We start from the raw sequence: 18483 nt of genomic DNA, 5'->3' as shown, positions 1-18483 counted from the left end.
AAAAAAAAAGAAGAGAAAAACTTGGCTGAATCCTTTTCTGTTCCTCTTCCTACGTAGACAGCAGTTCACAATAACAGCTAACCAGTAACAGATTCCATCTGTCCACTTTGTGGAGAATATCATATCCTCCTTATTTCAAGGACTCTTAATAGGTTGTTCATACTCACCCAGCTTTGTTCAAAGAGAACCTTCCGCAGCTCCCTAGTTAGATTTGACATCTCATGAATCCTCGAATACTGAAACCAATGCGATTGGGCTAGCAAATGCTAGGACCTTTTACACTATCTACCACAGAAATGCAGATGAAAATAAAGAGAGGGCAGAAGGGAGCGATTTAAATGTGAATATAATGTCGTTAAACACCTTATGCTGGACACCAATACACATGCCTCGTAGATTGGGTGAACAAATTTAATCAGCAATCCCACCCCTACTCTCCATCAGCAATCAACTTCGCAGCATTGAGAAGAGAGAGAAGACATTACAATAAATAAAACACATGAACGAAAATACCATAAAAACACCAACGCCACCATAAATGGTTAAACATCCACTAATCACACACATAGTAATTAAGCATCCCACAGCCAGTCACTACTTCAAATAAATAAGAAAAAATACACACAGAATCACATTGCCATTTGTATATTTTATACTGCATCTTAAAGGTGACATTGTAATGTAAAGCAAGTATTTGAATTATGTTTGTAAAAAGAGTATTATAAAGCATCATTCATCACATAAAGCATGGGATTTGTCAAATAATCTAGGCATCAACTATAAACCCTTCCATTCTCAACTGCTTAGCTGCCTACCTGAAACTTTCACGAAACTTTGAAGACAGTTGCAGGAAATGCAGGGTTTCCATTCAGAAGCAAATGGAGAAAAAAGAGGGGGAATAATCACTAACTCAAACAATGAAAAATCACCCCATATGAAAAATGAATGATAACTATGCACATAGAAGCCTCCCACATTACCCAGGACAGTTCCATACCATTAGCATTTCTTTTGGGGCCAGAAGGTGAGCTAGATCAGAAAAGGACAAAAAGAGAAATATATTACAACCAATGCTGAAGCAACATATTGGGTGATAAGATCAGCCATGCCCTCTAATAGCCATGCTCTATCATTTACTCTTAGGCTATGTTTGGTTGCAAGGGGAATTAAAGGGAAGGGAAGAGAAATTTTCACTTAAAAAAGAAATATATGTAATCATTACCCCATGTGACTATATCATTACTTCAAATCATTCCATATTTGGTTATAAAATTTCACTTTACTTCACATCCAAAACCCTTTGCTATAATATGTAAAATAAAAATTACATGTAAAATGTATCATTACCAAATATGGTTAAAAAAATCAAGTAGTTTATACAATCACATTGAATTACATGGGGTAATGATTATAAACATTCCATTTTTAAGTATGAAAATTTCACTTCCCTTCCCTTTAAATTCCCCTCGCAAACAATCGGAGCCTTAGTTTCAATCACTTCCATCTTGATGTTAGATTCTTTTGCCTCTAAATAATTCCGGGATATTTCCCAGTAGTTACTCAATCTCATAAGTTATATTACTTTTTTTTAAACTCAAAATGCATAGGCAAGTTTCATCTATGAAAAGCCCAAACAAGACTTTTAGTGCTTCACAAAATCACTTCAACTGATGAGTAATTTATATGCAACAGAATTAAAACCGAAATTTGGGTTCCATGGTACTTTTTGTCCTAATCCTCAAAAATAATGAGAAAAAGAAATAATCTAAAGGAAAGCAATTAAACACCTGATGCTTTGTAAGGCGACGCCTAATTGCACGGGTCTTCTTTGGTCGAAGATCCAACGGAAGAAATTTCTTGTTCTTGTATGCTTCTCTCAAAGCAGCCTTCTGTTTCTGAGAGATGATAGTAAGCACACGAGCAATAGAAAGCCTAACAACCTTTCTGCAATGCCAAGTAAAAGATATAAATCGTCAAACCACTACAGTAGAAAACACAAAACCATAAAGCGAAAATATGCAAAGCCCATAATTGACAAAACTACCCACATCTTAGAAAGCTTGTTAGGTGCACCTCCAGTGACCTTAGCCACCCGAAGCAGGGCAAGCTCAGCCTTGAGCTCCTTCAGCTGGTTCAGAAGATCTGTCTTCGACTTGGTCCGGAGCTCATGAACTTTAATTCTCGCTGTTCATAAAAACGCAGCAATCGAATAAGCAAAATCCAACCCTTTCATAGAAAAAAAAAAAAAAAAAAAAGATGACACAAGAAACAACATATCCCATACTATAACTGAAACCATATGCTGCCCCAACTCATATTCGATCAAATAACAAGAAGCTTATGAAAATAGTACTCCTCGAGAAGAAAAGCCCTAGAAATTGAACATTATCAATCCTTCTTTTGTTGGGAGGGTCTTATAGAAAACTCTAAATATGAATAGACCCAGAAGTTGTATCTTTGATCTTACGAAGTTGCATAAAAACGAATCGTAGAAGATGACGCTTACCCATTTCGATGTAATCGCTACCGGCCAAATAAGCTTCCGCCCTGCTAAGAAGAACCAAGATGACTTCAGTTGCGCTGTGTATTTATAGTCCGGAAGGTCCTAGGGTTCTTAATACTGAATGACGAAAATGCCCTTGTCTGCAACATTATTTTAAAACTCGGGGATCGTATCGGACATATATACCTCCGCTTTCAATAAAAATAAATTTTATTACTATTTTACCCTTATGTCTTACCAGTGGAATTGGTATCGGGTCGATCAAGGCCGATTCCAATCTAAACTGATGGAAGCAATCCACTCTGACCGATCCAATTCTCTCGTAAGGTATAAGGGTAAAATAAAAAATCTAATTTTTTTTTTTGGAGAGAGGGTTCCCTTATACCAGGAGTATCAATCGATCGGGCTAGGTTGGTCTCAATCGGGCTTAATCAGGCTTGACCACTTAGAAACCTTGCATCGTGAACACTCGTTTAAGTAAACGGGCCTAGTTTCAGAGGACATGGAACAGTTTATAATCAGGCCGATCGACGTCGACTTTATTCGAGCTTCCTTAAACGGGCCTTAACCGAGTTATTGACCTATTTAAGTCTAAACATGTTTCAAACATGCTTTTAAACGTGTACACCTTAAAATTCTTTTCTTAAGTGAATGAAGACCCATAAATATGTGACGAAAGAGAAATGATATGAGATTACGGTTGTTCTTAAAAAAAAAAAAAAAAAAAAGACTTACAAACAAGGCTTAATTAAATCAAATCCCATTATAAAGCAAAGAGTAATAAAACTTAACTAGTTTATTACTAGAAGTAACAAAATATGAATTTTATGTAGTATTAAAGGGGTTGGGATGGGTCGGTTCACAACAAGTCTCTTCAAGCAGGCGTATAAACTTGTTGATTCAGTCGAGTGCAAACAAGCTAGCTACCTACACCATGAATGCCCGATTAATAAACGTGTCGAGGTCCAAATCAGGTAGCAAACATATCGAGTCGATCAAACTTATCGGTGTGGGCTCATAATTGACACCCCTAAATAAAACACAACATGGTTTGCACTTGTATAGGATGATGAAACCACTAGTAGAAGTATCTGATAGAATTTATGTTTTTCATTAGAGATAGGTCAATCATTTTAACTCACCAATATGTCTGATGTATGAGACACAACATCTTTCCTTCATGAGAGAAACAACTTGCCGTCTAGTGTTGCTTACTCCCAGATAAGGATATGCGTAAAAAGACCAGAGTACCCTAACCTATGAGCTGCAGATTCTTCCACGCTACCTCCTATTGGCCCACGTGCTGGTATTAGCTACTCCAGTTCGTGAGGTTCTTTTGCCGTCTTTCAAAACAAGGGTAAATCTGTCCAATTTCGACCGATACCGATCCGGAGTTTTTCAGCCTTCTGGTCGGGCAACCTCTCTCCAATTTCGTAAATTCAAGGAAAACCCATCAAAATTTCTGCTAGACCCTTTTCATCGTTCTTCAACGATACCCATTAGGCCATAACCCCCCAAAAAAGGAAATCTCATTGCTCCTTCATCTTCTATCAGTTACAGGTTTGAAGCTTTATTCTAAATAAAACTTCTGCTGAAATTGTCGAAGAGAATCCTGACCTTGAGTTGTTCATGGGATTGACCAGAGGTTCAATCTTATATACCTTTTAAGTGTTTACTGTGACAAAGTTTCCAATCATGGAGACCGCGGAGAAATCAGAACCAACCGTCTATACTGTGAGAATTTATCCGCCTTCAAACTTCTCGCTAGAAATTTCCTTATTGTTCTTCTTTTAATTAGGTTTCCTTCTTCGAGTTCACCATATTTTACAAAGTTTGATATATTTTTCCTTTTTATATGTGGTTCTGCACCTTTGATTGTATCAAATGCTGGTGTGGTACCATTGGTACTCTTACTTGTGTTGAGATTGTTTATTTACTGAAAGGGAAATGATGTTTTCAAATTTAAGAGTCGTACTGCAGGATTGGAATTTCAGAATGTTGTATGCACCGTGAGATTTTATACATTTCTTCTTTAATTTATTCGCAAAATGGCAAATACTTCCCTATTTCTGCCAATGTAGAGGTTGTACTGTCTCAGCGGGTGATCTAAACTCTTTAACTAGATTTTTGTTTTTCCTAATTTTCTGCTTGTCTCCATGACTCTCATCACATGTTTCTTTGGTTGAAACTTATTTCATAAAAGAGATATCTTCACATGTTTGATGATAAGCAATGTAAATCATACAAGAAAAGAAAGAGGGAAGAACCCCATTCACCACAAATTTACGCTTGTGAATACTTTTTATATTCTTATAAACTGCTATACAAAGAATTATACCGCTCACTTACAGAGTTTCATATTTTTTTAGACACTTGTTTGGAAAACTTGTCAAATCATGACATGTTTTGTTATGGGTTTTGTGGGTCGTTTTACTTGCTATTAGATGGGTGTTCTACAAGTTCATATAGTTCAGTAAAATACTATAAAATGATCATCCTTTGAATAAGATAGATTATACCTTAACAAGGAAGCATATGAAAAAGTGAAAACTGAGTAATTTAGCTTATGTTTCTGGCTGGGCATAACCATTATGTATGAAATCATGAGTACTTCACATATGGGCAAGTAAGCGTCCATCTTAGATGATTTGCTGTGCCCCTACTTTTTCTCATTTTCTCCGTTGATGAGTATATGCCTGGTGATAACTTAGAACGTGGCTATTGTGCTCAAAGAAATACACCTCATTGCTCTTTTATCTTGCCTCTTTCAACATTATACTGTTCTTGCATTGAATTTATATTACTTTCTGTAAGCTGCTGATTCCATTTAATAATCAGAGAACTCCAAGACTGGCTGGTACTGTGAACTGGGGCACTGCTACGGTTATTGGAGTGTTTGCTGGCATGCTATATGGAGGCAGCAAGGAAGCTGCTGCATCTGTTGTGAGTTCATATTTCTAAACTCTGCTTTATGTAGATCATTCTTTCCTGGTTATGACCTTTGATGTTCTGTTCACTTGGACAGTCGCTTCTTATTATCAGCCCTCCCAAGGCCAAAGACACGCAAAGTCAGCAAAAATTTAGGCGTAGGGAAGGAGAAAGGGGATGGGGATAAGAGATGAGACCTGTGGGTGTCTCTGACATTTCAGAGATGAAAGCTTGAATTTTAGATGACTGAAATATGAAAGTTCTGATTCCATAGGAAATATGGAACCCATTTCTTTTGCTAGTAATTATCTGCTGCATGAATAGTGATAGTATTGATGGTAGTTATCGTGTGCATTCCATTTAAATTCTTTGACGGTGGTTGTGAAGTTTGTTGATCTCAGATGACTTGATTGATACCGCTGATTAGCATGCTTTGCATCTGGAACCTTCTTCTTTATTTCTTATAAAGAAGAGAAAGCTTAATTCATTGTAACCTGGAAATTACTTCAAATAGATCAAATTTTTTTCTCATTACAGTCCATATTTATTTTTGGTTTGATCCTCTGAATTATTTTTCTGTTTCTGCAGAGCAAGGATGCAGAAGTTATGTTGAAGCTTGGGAGCACTCAAGACAAGCGTGAGCAGCACAGGTTAATGAGAGATGCAATGGAGAAAAGGTTCATCCGAGTTTCTCGTGGATCAATAGTAGGTGGGATTCGTCTGGGTATGTTCACTGCGACCTTTTGTGGCTTGCAGAATCTGCTTGCTGAGAAACGGGGTGTTCATGATGTTTACAACGTTGTTGGAGCTGGTTCAGCCACTGCCGCAGCATTTGGCCTCATCAGTAAGCAATCAAAGCTCATTGACCAATTTCACTGAGTGGTTGTTGACCTTTGCTGTATGGTATCCTTTATACTAAATAGCTGAGCTTCCAATTCTAAAGGCTGTTCTAGAGACTCTTAATAAGATGCTAGAATAGCTAGTGTTTTCCCATAATATATTGGCGCATGTTGGTCAATGTTTTAGAAGGTGAAGGTGTGAATCAAGAAGTGTGTGCCCTGTCTATGTCAGACTTTTGATGTGCGAGTTTCACAGATTTAGAACTCGGAGTCAGGATACAGGATCAGATCGGCTTTTCGAATCCTGTTGGGCCTGATCATGGCCAGAATCGAAACCTAGGTTTTGAGGCCCAGAACTCGTACCCTTTTTTTGTGTGTTTGTGTGTTGTGTGTGCTGCCTATTTTGCCATTTATACATATTCCATGAATTATTTTCACACGAAAAAAACACCCAAAATGGCACTTGTGGTTTGGACCCAAGTTTGGTAGTGTATGTTGAATGCTGTTGTACACTAGCCTTTTTTTTTTAAACGCTGAATACATATAATTTAGCTACTGGAAATGTAAATATATGCAATTAAAACAATCAAAATATATATTAGGTTAGGGAAATACAAGTATACAACACTCACTACTCAATACCACATGGAGTTTCTTGACAGGTCTAATCCACGAGCTACGTACGACTGGAGATTTTGTTGATGCTCCTCCGAATGTAGCACATATGTATCACATGACATATTTTGTACCATTCTGTCAGCCGATACACCAGTTCTGGTCTGGTTTTGTTCCTCTTTAGATTAGATAACAATCTAGGGCAGTGTTAACCATGTTGAGGGCTTAAAGGTTCATATACTGTGATGTTCATCTGCTGTTAAAGTGTGCGTCCATTTCAGTTTCTGGGTTTATTGCTGTAATCTACTGATATTGTCATATAGTGATCCTACTGTGAGACTAGTACCTAGTTCTCTCTATATGTAAACTGGTCTTACATTAGAAGTGTACGTGTTACTTACTCCTTGGACTTCGATGAGCTTCACTGAGTTGCAGAGACTAGGGTGAGAAGAGGGACTTGAATTGCAAAGGCAATAGGGTGTTACATGCTCCTCAGACCTTTGATGAGCTTCACTCAGTGATACGATGGGGTAGGGTGTATGAGGGTACACAACTAAAACTATAGATCAATGAAAATCATTTTAATAGAAATATTGAATCAAGGTGCCAAGGTGCTTGGCCACTGCCTCGCCTCACCTTGCATTATGACAACTATCTCAATCACATGATCTTAAGTTTCCAATGTATAACCCTGGATGAAGGGAAGAACATGTTTGGATGTGACGTAAAAGAAATAAGCCATAAGTCTTTTAGAGGTCTTCACCAAAAAAGAAAAAATCTTTTAGAAGGTGCCCAGTGAGTGCTTTGGATGGCTGTCCTCCACCTAAATAAACCTTTTTTTTTTTTTAAAGGGGGATCCATCTCTTTAAAAACCTGTTGAAGCATTTGCCTGCTCATGGGGGTTAGAACTAGGAGGCAGCAAAAGATGATAGAAAAGATAGACTTCTCTCTGCGATTGATAGTTTTTTTACTTGTCCTTTCTCTTTCCAGTGCCAGGATCCCTCCTTTGGCGTGCAAGGAATGTATTGATGGGTTCAGTTTTGGGAGCGGCATTTTGCTTCCCTATTGGTAACATATTCTTGCCATCACTTTCTGATTAATATAAACTGATGTGTTTTCTGTGTTCTCTTGGAATGTAGTTCAGTATCATTCTTCTACATAATACTAAAATTGATTAAAGCAGTTGCTGGGGGGTAATTTATTTTATTTATTCAGAACTACTCATATTGATATAGTCTGTTAATCTGTTTTCCTATTTTTAGTTTTATCCATGGCTATTTGTGTGTGAAAAGGGAATTTTCATGAAAAATATCTTTGCCTGGCAAGTGCCAGTAACAGGTTAATATGGCTTGTCAATTACTTCATAATTCTTGCTGTATGGTGATGCTGTCCTTTGATACTGTTTTTCTTAATGAACAATAAACCCGGGACTCACAATCAGACTGGCCAACAAGCCTAGAGGAGTGTGCTTTTATTACTGCGTGTTTTTTTCCCCCTAGCTTCATATTAGTAAATAGAGATATATCTAAGTGGATTGTTTTTGTCAGGGCATCCTCACTTCCCACTTTCATACACGGCCCATCTAAATGTTCAATTGTTTAACCCAAGAAATCCTAGTGGCAAAGATCAACCTGATCATATGTCCTGTGCATAAAAGAACATGTTATATTTTGGGTGGAATGTGCTATTAAGATGGTTGTTCCTACATTTCTTTGGGTTTTCTCAAAATTGTAGAATCCTCACCTCTCCCCTTTTAATTAATAGATTCTAACTTGGATATTATACTCCCAAAAGTGTTCATTGCCTGCGTATTGCATGAGGTTGTTGTTGGTACTTCTTTTTAATTGGAAAGCACATTTTTTTCCAGGTTGGGTTCATTTAAAGCTTGTGGAGAAGGCAAATGAAGATAATTCAGTTGTTAATTCCAGCAGTGAGGCAAAAAGCGGGGTTGGTGCCGCAATTGACAGGCTTGAAGGGAGTTTGAGTAAATAAAATAAAAAAAAACAGTTAAAGATGCTTGTTTACTTTGCTGCAGTGGAAGAAAGTGGAAGGAATAACCCGAGAGAAGACCTCTCTTAACAAATCCAGTCAGAGAAAAGTGTTATATATGTACCTTTCGCCTAACTTTCGCCCTCCAGTGACTACTGATCTCTACTCTTTTTTCTGACTATTGAGGGAAATTTTGTAGAACATACATTCCGGATGGTTATGCTGGTTTTGTATTCTGAATATTATGTCTTTCTTCGGTGGATTTTTTTTCCAACTAGGAGGGAGGAAAATGTTGTAGATCATACTTTCCCAATGGTTATGATGGTTTTATGGTTACAATTGTTTATGATTGCAATCAAAGAAAATAAAATAATATTTTTTTTTGAAAAATAAGAGTAAGAAAGACGCATAAACTCATCATTACTTATGTCTTCTTATGTTTTTCTTTTCTTAGAAAACCCCCTAAACCAATCCAAGGGCATCTTCAAAACTTGTAACACAGTATACAAAAACCCTTGCAAAACACGTGCTCTCACTATCATCTGCTATTAATTGAGATCAAAAGGCCTGTACATTAAATAGGCTGGTTCAGTCATAAGCTAAAGACTTGAAAACGGATTTATCAGTTTCTATCTAGTGGCTATCAATGAACAGTAAAATGTTACAGTATCTTTGTCATGCATTATGTCCTGCTCTGAGACAGAACCTGGTTCCTTAGTTGTGCTCTTTTTAATGAATTCCACCATTATTACATTAATATTCGTATATAAATAATTTTCGATAAACACAATAATAGAAATTGTATTTTTAAAAAAATAATATTACAACTAATTACAAGACAGCATGTGCAATGCACAAGCTACTCTCCATCAATTTTAGATAAGGCCTCTGTTAGATTAGTCATATGTCAATTTTAATGGCCATCCAATCAAATGATCCAACATTTAGTAGACTTTTGGGGAAATTGTCTAGTTAAACAAAATGGCTCCCAGACATGTTCAATGGTTTTATGGGATTATGTATTATAAATTGTGTAATTACCAAACAATGCAAGGTGAGAAAACGCACTATAATAGTACACTTACTTTCTCCATCTAGTAAAAGTGCGGTTTTTATACCCCCAAAAAAATTTGAGGTTTTTATGCACTTAGGAGAGCCAATCTACCAAATTATGCAAAAGAAGGCCAGACTTACAGCCTATATACTTACCAAGCTTTTCATTCTTTACTTAGCCATTTTACATATAAAGTAGAGGGATTCAGATTCTCTCTAGCCGAGGGATGGTTGGAAAGAGACCAGTGAGGAGAGAGATAGACACAAAACAGAGGAGAAAATAGTAAACAGGAATAAAGAGAGAGAGATGCAAAACCATGACTGACCCCCTCTCCAGCCAAGCCCCCAACTGGAGACGATCTAAATCCAAGTAGAGGACCTACACTGCTAAGGTGGGTCCATAGTGAACCAAGACAAGGGCAAGTAAGCTATTTTCATAAAAACGGAATCCACATTGTAATGGTATCATGTTTTACGCACTTGAGAGCATTCAATTCAGTTTTGAGTTGAAATAGAGAAGAGATTAGTTTTTTCAGTGAGAGCTACAAGTTGTTACAAATTGCTACAAGTTGCTTCCTTAGCTGTCATTGTCAATCAACACCTACTCTCTCTAATTTTTTACTATGCCATACAATAGTCCTTTGTCCACACTGGACTCTTTCTAATCCTTGCTGTCCTTTTCTCTTGTGCAGATGACGTGGCTGGCATTATTGGGTCTGTTGAAGTCTCCCTTGCATAATCCACATGCTCACCCTCTTCTTCTATTGCTGCTATGTCATTCCTTAACCAGCTTATGATCTTTACTTGATCTAACATCACCCCAAAATCCATTGTATACATCAAGCAATAGTGTTTGGTTAGAATCTTAAAAACTATGGAGTGGATGTGAGTTAGTGTGTGTGTGAGAGAGAAAGGAGAGCAAACCTATTCTGTTCATAGATATATACGAACTCTAAATGGAAACAAATAAAAGCAAATTTTCTCAAAACTTTTCAGACCCAATATGCCGTGGAAACAGCAGAGACAATGCCAGCAAATTTTAGATAAGAACATCCTGAAGACTGAATCATAAAAGGAAAGGGATACTGCCAAGGGGAGCCATTTCATCTAAACCAGCCAATGCCCTCTTCATTCCAAATCTCTGCAGTGCTTTAGCCATTTTTGCAACCTATTCAAGAATTTAACATTCCCCATATCATTAGAAAATTAAATGAAAAGGATTAAATCTCCCTAGTGCTTTAGCCATATCAAGATTCAATCCAGCCTCTTCCAAATCAAGATTTTTCTAGATGCAAAAGGATAATATAAATATAATAAAATTTGTTACAGGATTGATGCAATGAAAGAACTAATCGATTCCCAGCTATGAGAATCAAGCTGAATAATTTAAGTACCTCTTTTCCAAGACGCTCTTTAACAAATGTAGCAACCGCAGCAAAATCAAGATTTAGAGCAACTAAACTGCTTTTCCCATGCTTCCCAAACAATATATCAGGCTTTACAACCATTTTTTCTGTCAAAACCCAGGAGTTTTTCTTTGCTAGTTCATTGAGATCAATCGATTCTGTAATCTAATGCATCAAGTAGAAAACGAACGCATCTTAAATTTATATAGAGAATTAAAATCCCAGCAAAGCTTTCATGGCTTCTTTCAAAACTATTTACAAGATAGAATAAAAATATTTATCATCAAAGAGTTAAGCATACAACAACAACAACTCAGCCTTCTCCCAACTAAATGGTTTCAGCTACATGGATCTGTGAGAGGGGGAAAAAACAATATTTAGATTTTACGTCATTACAAAAGAAAAAGAAAATTTATCATCAAAGAGTTGAGCATCATAAACATTGTCAATGCACCTCCATACTAGTGAATAATTTGGAAGAGTTGTAGCCTAGCTAAGGTCATTTCTCAATCACTAGAACCCAGTTTGAGCACATTTTCGTGAAGGAACTGAGACCTTATTCGTCTGGCAAGTAGGTCAATGGATTTTATGTCTTCAGAATTCATTTTGCTTCATATGGTGATTAAAGGTTTAATATATATCTAGCATACTAGAATGAGATAGAATCCGCTGCTTGTACAGTCACCTGGTCGTACGAGTCAATGACCAACACCTGTCCCACTTTCTGCTATTACAAGGATAAAGAGGGGTATATCTGAGAAAAAAAAGGATAGGTGTTGGTCGCTGACTCGTAAGAGTAGGTGATCGTACGAGCAGCAAATCTGTTCTCGACTAGAATTCTGTGTGACGGCAATTATGTTACATTACCATGATTATTTAATTCAGTGTAGTTAAACAACAATAAGCTGAAATTGACTAATTGAGTTGAGATCAATAGAGTAATCGGCATTGCCAATCAATTATATTACAACATTCCTGGAGTTCAGAAGCAACAACGAATGATCTCCATGTTGCCTCGCCCAAAAAAAAAAAAAAAAAGGAACCATGTTGCGAAATGATAGCTCACATGGAGAAGAATTACACACTTGCGCAGATTTAATGCCTTAAATGCTCCTCAATAACCTCTTCAAATTGACTGATCTCAGCCCAGCCAGACCCAACTTGGCCAGTCGGGTTGGGCCTTGGTTGAATTTTGAGGACCTAGGGTTGGGTCGAGTCTTCAACCTGATCCTATTTCACTGGGCCACTGGCCTTCACACCGATATATTTTAAATTAAAATTGGAACTGTCTAACGGAACTTTAGTCAACATACAACAGAGTTCATTTTCCTGCATTGGCCTACCCATACCTATTCGAATTATACATTCTACAAAGTCATTGAATCGAGATGATGATGATGATGATAATAAAAAGAGACTACAAGTACGATATGGTATGGCATCCATGGACCAAGATATCGACAAAATAAGCAGATTGCATTGGTATTAATAGAAGTTGATTTCATATTGATCTAAAGGTGCAAGTTTCATCTGATAGTCCGAACTCGTCCTGAGCCCGAGTAGGGTCTTACTGGCTCTAAGGGCAGATTTAGAAATCTCTAACCCTGAATTTGGGTTGGGTAAGACCACAGTTTGGGGTGAAGGCAAACCTTGCCGACGATATTCAAGCCATGATTTCCGCTTCTTCTCTGGCCTCGGCTAGGGTTTCTGAAGTTATTGGTGGAGGATGGAGGAGGGGGGTACAGATGGATGATGTTGTTGGAGGTACTGATGGAGGATGGGGTGGCGGAGGCTACCCGAAGGGTTGTGGACTTGGACAGTCCATGATTTCATCAGGTTCAAGGGGCAAGAGTTTAATAGTAATAATAGATATCTATTACTCTCCTTATTGTAATCACGTGCACCTTTTGAAGAACTTGGAATAGAGAGGGAGAAGGATATGGTGAAGGTCAATCAAGGTCTGGCCGGGCTTGGGCCATGCTAAGGGGATTCAGGATTGGGTTGGAGTATGAAAAACCTAATCAACCCATCCTGTTTCATCCCTATATTCAACTCTTCTCATGAGCAATGATTGCCCAGGTCTTGCCCATATTTATCTAAGCAATCGACATGTGTTCAAATGGTAGTCCAATGGCTCTCAGTGCTACTGTTATGATCAATAAAAGCACAATCGTTAGATCACTACTTGGATAAATGTCGATAGCCCAAGTAACTATGGACAAGACCTAGGCGATCACTACTCAAGAGAGGAGTTTGACCCGAGTTGATCTGGGTTGGCATCAGCCGACACCAATAATGTATCTGATCCCATTTACTAAATCTTTGATCACACATGGAGCATTCAGATTAGTACATCACCACTTTAGATGTAAGGCCTGCCCTAATGGGGATCCCCTATGACCTACAGCTTCCAAGATCATTTTCAGACTAAGTGGCTTAAAACACCTTGAATTTTCTTCTTATTTTTCCAATCAAAATATCCGTTGGGAAAAGTGTTAGACCAAATAGAACTTCACAAGTGAAAACTCCAGACTTTTAGCGGCAGTAGAGAAGAGAGGCAAGAAAAACCCGCGTTGGTAATCGGCCCTTGCGCCCACTGACCGTGAACAAAGAGGTTAAAATGATGCCCCACCTGCTATTGATGCCCATATACATCCCTTTATTGGTGTAGGGCCAATGCCATCAGGAAGTTCTTCCTTCTCTCACAAAAAAAAGAAAAGAAAAAAAGTCCAAGGTCTTGACATCTGTTAAGGCCCTAAAATGTCTCTGTAATATGAAAGAAAGCATCCCATTGATTTTTACACTGTTATCACCCGCTTCACCACCCCCCCCCCAAAAAAAAAAAAAAAAACCCCCAAGAAAAGAAAAGATTTTTATACACTGTAAGGCCCGTTTGGTTAGAAGTGCAGTGGGAAAAAAAAAAGTAAAATAAAATTTTCAGTTTTTAAGTGAAAGTAAACTAAAATGAAGCAGAATTATATAAGAAACTGATCCAAAGTGTTATCAAAACATATGGTAACGACAGCATAGAGAATGTGAGGGAAAAAACAGAACTTGTTATAAAACATTTTGATAAGTTGAGTTTGAAACTAGTCATGAATCATAGTTAGGGAATTATTCGGACGGAGAATTATTCGGAATAATTCGGACGATTAATTTAAGGATTCGGTCAAAAAAGCGGTCAAAAAATCTTATTGGGTTTTTTTTTTTTAATTGTTTTTTTATTTTTTTATTTTTTATTTTTGGTTTTTTTTTTAAATAATGTTTAAATGGACCGAATAATTCGGTTTAATTCGGATTCGGTCCGAATTATTCGCGATTTATATTCATTTTTGAAAAAGTCGCGAATTTTAAAGAATTTTATTTTTAATTCGGATTCGGTCTGAATTTTTGATAAAATTCGGAAAAATTCGGTTTGGCCAAATAATTCGCGAATTATTCGGCCGAATTGATAACACTGGTCATGAAACCCCCTAGTCTTCTTTTTTTTTTGCAGTGACATGAAACACCCTAGCCGATTGCTATTACAACTAGCCAGTCCTTGTTGAAGTCTATAAAATCGATGTGGACCAAGAAAAAGTGTAGTCAGTGCACAAGGCTCTTGCTACCATAGGGTTTGAGTTTGGGGAGGGGCATATATGTACTCAGTTAAACTGAACCAATTAAACCACCGAATCAACTGGGACTGGCTTAAAAACACTTAAAACAGAAAAGAAACAACTTAATAAAACAAAGTTGACCCAAGCCTTTAAAATAGATTGCACCATGTTAGGACTGAAATTTCTCGGACTTCCTACTCTTTTAGGTCTTCACACTTCTGCATCACAAACCTTTCCGCCCAACCCACTCTTAAAAAAGGAGAGGGGAAAAAATTCTGGACCTCAACCCCCAACTCGGAATGCCTCAGTCATACCTGTGACCTGCACTTATTTCTCTCCCAAGAGAGAAACCTACAATTGATTGGAGAGTCCAAATCTCTCCCAACTATAGACCTACAAAGGTAAACGACCGACCCTTTAATCTCCTTGTTCATGTACAACCCACAAAAAATAGAATCCCCTACACCCTACTCTTTTTACCACATGCTCATTGCTGGAAATTACAAATTAGCACTACCAGTCCTCAAGTCAAGAGCCATTGGTTACCAACACCTGAAATCAGATCCTGCCTTCAACCCTGCATGTTATGTGACTCCTTTCACTCTTCAATCTTCAGCAAGCTATTAAACCTGAACGCACGTTTCAAAAAGAGAGAGCTAATAGCCAAGGTTTTAGAACTTCGGATCCGATGACTTAATTGTTTTTTTTTTAGGCTATTTTACCTAATACTTTATTAGTTGGTCGGGGCATGTTAGATGTCTCGACCAATACCAATTAAATCTATACTAGTTAGAGACATCCCAATCATGGTTCTAAAAAACAGAACAAAGCAGTAAACATTGGCCAGATCGGAACGGTATCAGCCATGACCAATCCCTGATCCTGAAAAAAAAGAGTAGATATGTCCACTCTGGAACAGTATTAGAACGGTTTAGGCCTTGACCATTCCGGAGTTTACAGTGCATATTAGCTCCATATGAATCCCAACAGTTATAGATACCACCTAATCAATACCAAAAAAAAAAAAGTACTTATTCAAACAATATTCATTAAAAAAAAAAATGACTTATTCAAACAATATTCATTAAAGAAAAAAATAACTTCAAACAACGTAAAGGAAAATTAAAAAAAAAATAACTCAAGTTAATAACACGAGCAACAAAACCAACCGCAACCTCTCCCCTACCGAGAAGGACAAATCCAAAGAGGTGCACAAATACGAGCTTGGGCGTCGGGGCCAACATAGTGATTATCAAATGTCCTAGTCTCATCCGAAACACTCCCATATCTTTACTAGTTCTTTCTTTCATCAGACCATATAAGTTGTCATCAGTGAAATAGATACAGTTGGGCTCACATCTTGAATGGTTGGAAGGGAAAATGGCGAAAGAGGCATTAGCACCCACAAACTCTTCACCTGTGACCACTTCTTGTCATCAAAATTGAACTTGTAAACCTCAAAATGAGATGTTTGAAATATGTATTGGCTCTCATTACACTCATCACCCACATAATCCACAAAAACTTCCCGCGCAATCATAAATAGTTTTCCTACTGACTCAACAAGATAAAACTCAGAACAATCGTTACAATCCTCTGGTAGTTCAGCAATCTCAATCGTTTTTGGATCAAGAATGGAAATGTCAACCATTACCAAGGATTAAAGTATCGGTATCGATCACCGTATCGGTCGACCAAAATTAAGATACGTATCGGAGGGTATCGTATCGTATCGGAGATACGCTAAGATACGCACATAAATGGATATGAAACACCTTTTTAAACATTTTTGCATAAAAAATTTGTTAAAAAACTATTGATAACATGTATTATGCATAAACACTAAATTGAGGGTATCGCACTAAGAATTCAAGGTTTGTAGTTGTCCCATAAATGTAAAATCCTTGTTCCCAACCTTGATTTCCACTTTAGTTAGAGAATAATATGACTGACAGCAATTTTGGAACAGAAACCCCTCAAAAATTCTTGTTTTTTAAAATTATACTCATCTTGGCCATTATATGATTGTAGCGCACTGTATCGGTACATATCGATACTCACCGATACATATTGATCAATACATACCGATACTCATCAATACGTACTGAAACTCATCGATACGTAACAATCGATACATACATATACTCACCGATATGTACTGATACATACCGAAACATATATTTCACATTGATTTATTATTTTCCATAGAGTATCAGTACATATCGATAGTGTATTGATGCATATCTATATGTATCATAGGATATATATCGATACGAAAGGATTTTAAAAATTTAATGTATCGTATCGATGTGTATCATATCGGTATCATATCGGAAATTGCCATTTCTAAAGAAAATTTAATTAATCCAGGTCAAGGATAAAATTGAGGAGTTTATCAAAGTAATTTTCACTCTATTTGTAGGTATGTTATTTATTTTTATAGATGTATTTGTAGCTATGCTTGATATCTCCAATGTTCCAGTTTCTGAAATTCCACTAAAATTTCTTGCAACAACTTTATTTGAATGTTAATTCATATTCTGTGCAACTAGATCTGGACTTCACCTTCCTAGAGATGAATCCTTTTACTTTGGTTGATGGAAAGCCTTATCCTTTAGATATGAGAGGCGAGCTGGATGACACTGCAGCTTTCAAGAATTGTAAGAACTATAGTTTATTCTCCTTATGTTATTATTGAATTTTTCTCTTTTACAGTTACAAAATGATTTAGTGTAATATATTACTTTGATTACAGATAGCACATTTTGTTGCAGGTGGGGTAATATTGAATTTCCGATATCATTTGGAAGAGTAATGAGTCCGACGGAAAGATTTGTCCATGGGTTGGATGAAAAGGCAGTTTTGGACGTCACATTTTACATGATAACCCCAATAATGGTAGTGTACTTAATAGTTACAGCATGAAACTAGCAGTTTGCAAGTCATAATCTAGAGACAGCTTGGATTTAAATACCTCCCCCTCCCATGTTCCAGTTCTTGGAAGTTGTAACTATACTCACCTTATCTATCTGATTTTCTCCTTTTAAGGATTGTGATATGTGTTTGATTTCATTGCCGAAAATGGTGGATTTTCAGATCGCTTGTTCTTTCTTACTTGGAAGTTGTAACTCTACTTACCTTATCTGATTTTCTCTGTTTAAGGATTGTGATATGTGTTTGATTTCATTGTTTCCACTCTACGTCGGTAGATTTTTCGCCAATATAAGCTTGAAAACTACCGCCTTTCATTTTCTTTAATGTCAGAAATGCTTCATTGCTTTCTGGAGGGGCTCCTAGGTAGATTTTTCAATTTTCTGAATTTCCTTCTGCAAATCTAGGTTGAAATTTCACATGACTTTAGGTCTCATGGATGTAGGTCCAAATGGCACAGAAGGAGATCAGAGAGTATGATTCGAATAAGACCATATTTGTCCCAACTCGGGTGTCCTTCACATCAGAAACATGTGCTCCACTAATTGCAACTCTTCCATTTGAGATAATTTTCTTGTGATATTCAACCAAGTGAACTGATGATTTGTATCCTGTAAAAA

At 37.1% G+C, this 18483-nt stretch overlaps 2 protein-coding genes and 1 long non-coding RNA gene across 8 annotated transcripts in view; 2 read left to right on the top strand and 1 right to left on the bottom strand.

Annotated features, from left to right (window-relative positions):
• The window catches only part of LOC122075994 (60S ribosomal protein L35-like), a 23149-nt gene extending 20511 nt beyond the window's left edge, over positions 1-2638 (bottom strand). For all 5 annotated transcript variants that reach the window (XM_042641243.1, XM_042641246.1, XM_042641245.1 and 2 more), the window contains exons 1-3: positions 2507-2638; positions 2049-2184; positions 1788-1944 (exon numbers count right to left, since the gene is read on the bottom strand). In XM_042641243.1, the coding sequence (XP_042497177.1) occupies positions 1788-1944; positions 2049-2184; positions 2507-2510 (297 nt within the window). In that variant the 5' untranslated portion in view covers positions 2511-2638. The remainder of the gene's footprint in view (positions 1-1787; positions 1945-2048; positions 2185-2506) is intronic.
• Positions 2639-3876: 1238 nt separating this feature from the next.
• On the top strand, positions 3877-9136 carry LOC122075538. 2 transcript variants are annotated; one of them, XM_042640599.1, is made up of 5 exons: positions 3882-4237; positions 5342-5446; positions 6020-6275; positions 7876-7953; positions 8753-9136. In XM_042640599.1, exons 1-5 carry the CDS (start codon positions 4199-4201, stop codon positions 8875-8877), a joined length of 603 nt encoding a protein of 200 aa, XP_042496533.1. In that variant the 5' UTR covers positions 3882-4198; the 3' UTR covers positions 8878-9136. The 2 variants fall into 2 exon arrangements, with proteins under 2 accessions (XP_042496534.1, XP_042496533.1); XM_042640600.1 differs by lacking the exon at positions 7876-7953 and having other exon boundaries at positions 3877-4237.
• Positions 9137-17772: 8636 nt separating this feature from the next.
• LOC122075114 overlaps positions 17773-18483 on the top strand; it is a 3810-nt gene continuing 3099 nt past the window's right edge. The window contains exon 1 of the long non-coding RNA XR_006139188.1: positions 17773-17830. This is a non-coding gene — a long non-coding RNA (uncharacterized LOC122075114). The remainder of the gene's footprint in view (positions 17831-18483) is intronic.

This window comes from Macadamia integrifolia, chromosome 4 (genome assembly GCF_013358625.1).
Source record: "Macadamia integrifolia cultivar HAES 741 chromosome 4, SCU_Mint_v3, whole genome shotgun sequence".
In the NCBI taxonomy this organism is placed as follows: domain Eukaryota; kingdom Viridiplantae; phylum Streptophyta; class Magnoliopsida; order Proteales; family Proteaceae; genus Macadamia; species Macadamia integrifolia.
This window is presented reverse-complemented; position numbering and strand designations above follow the sequence as displayed.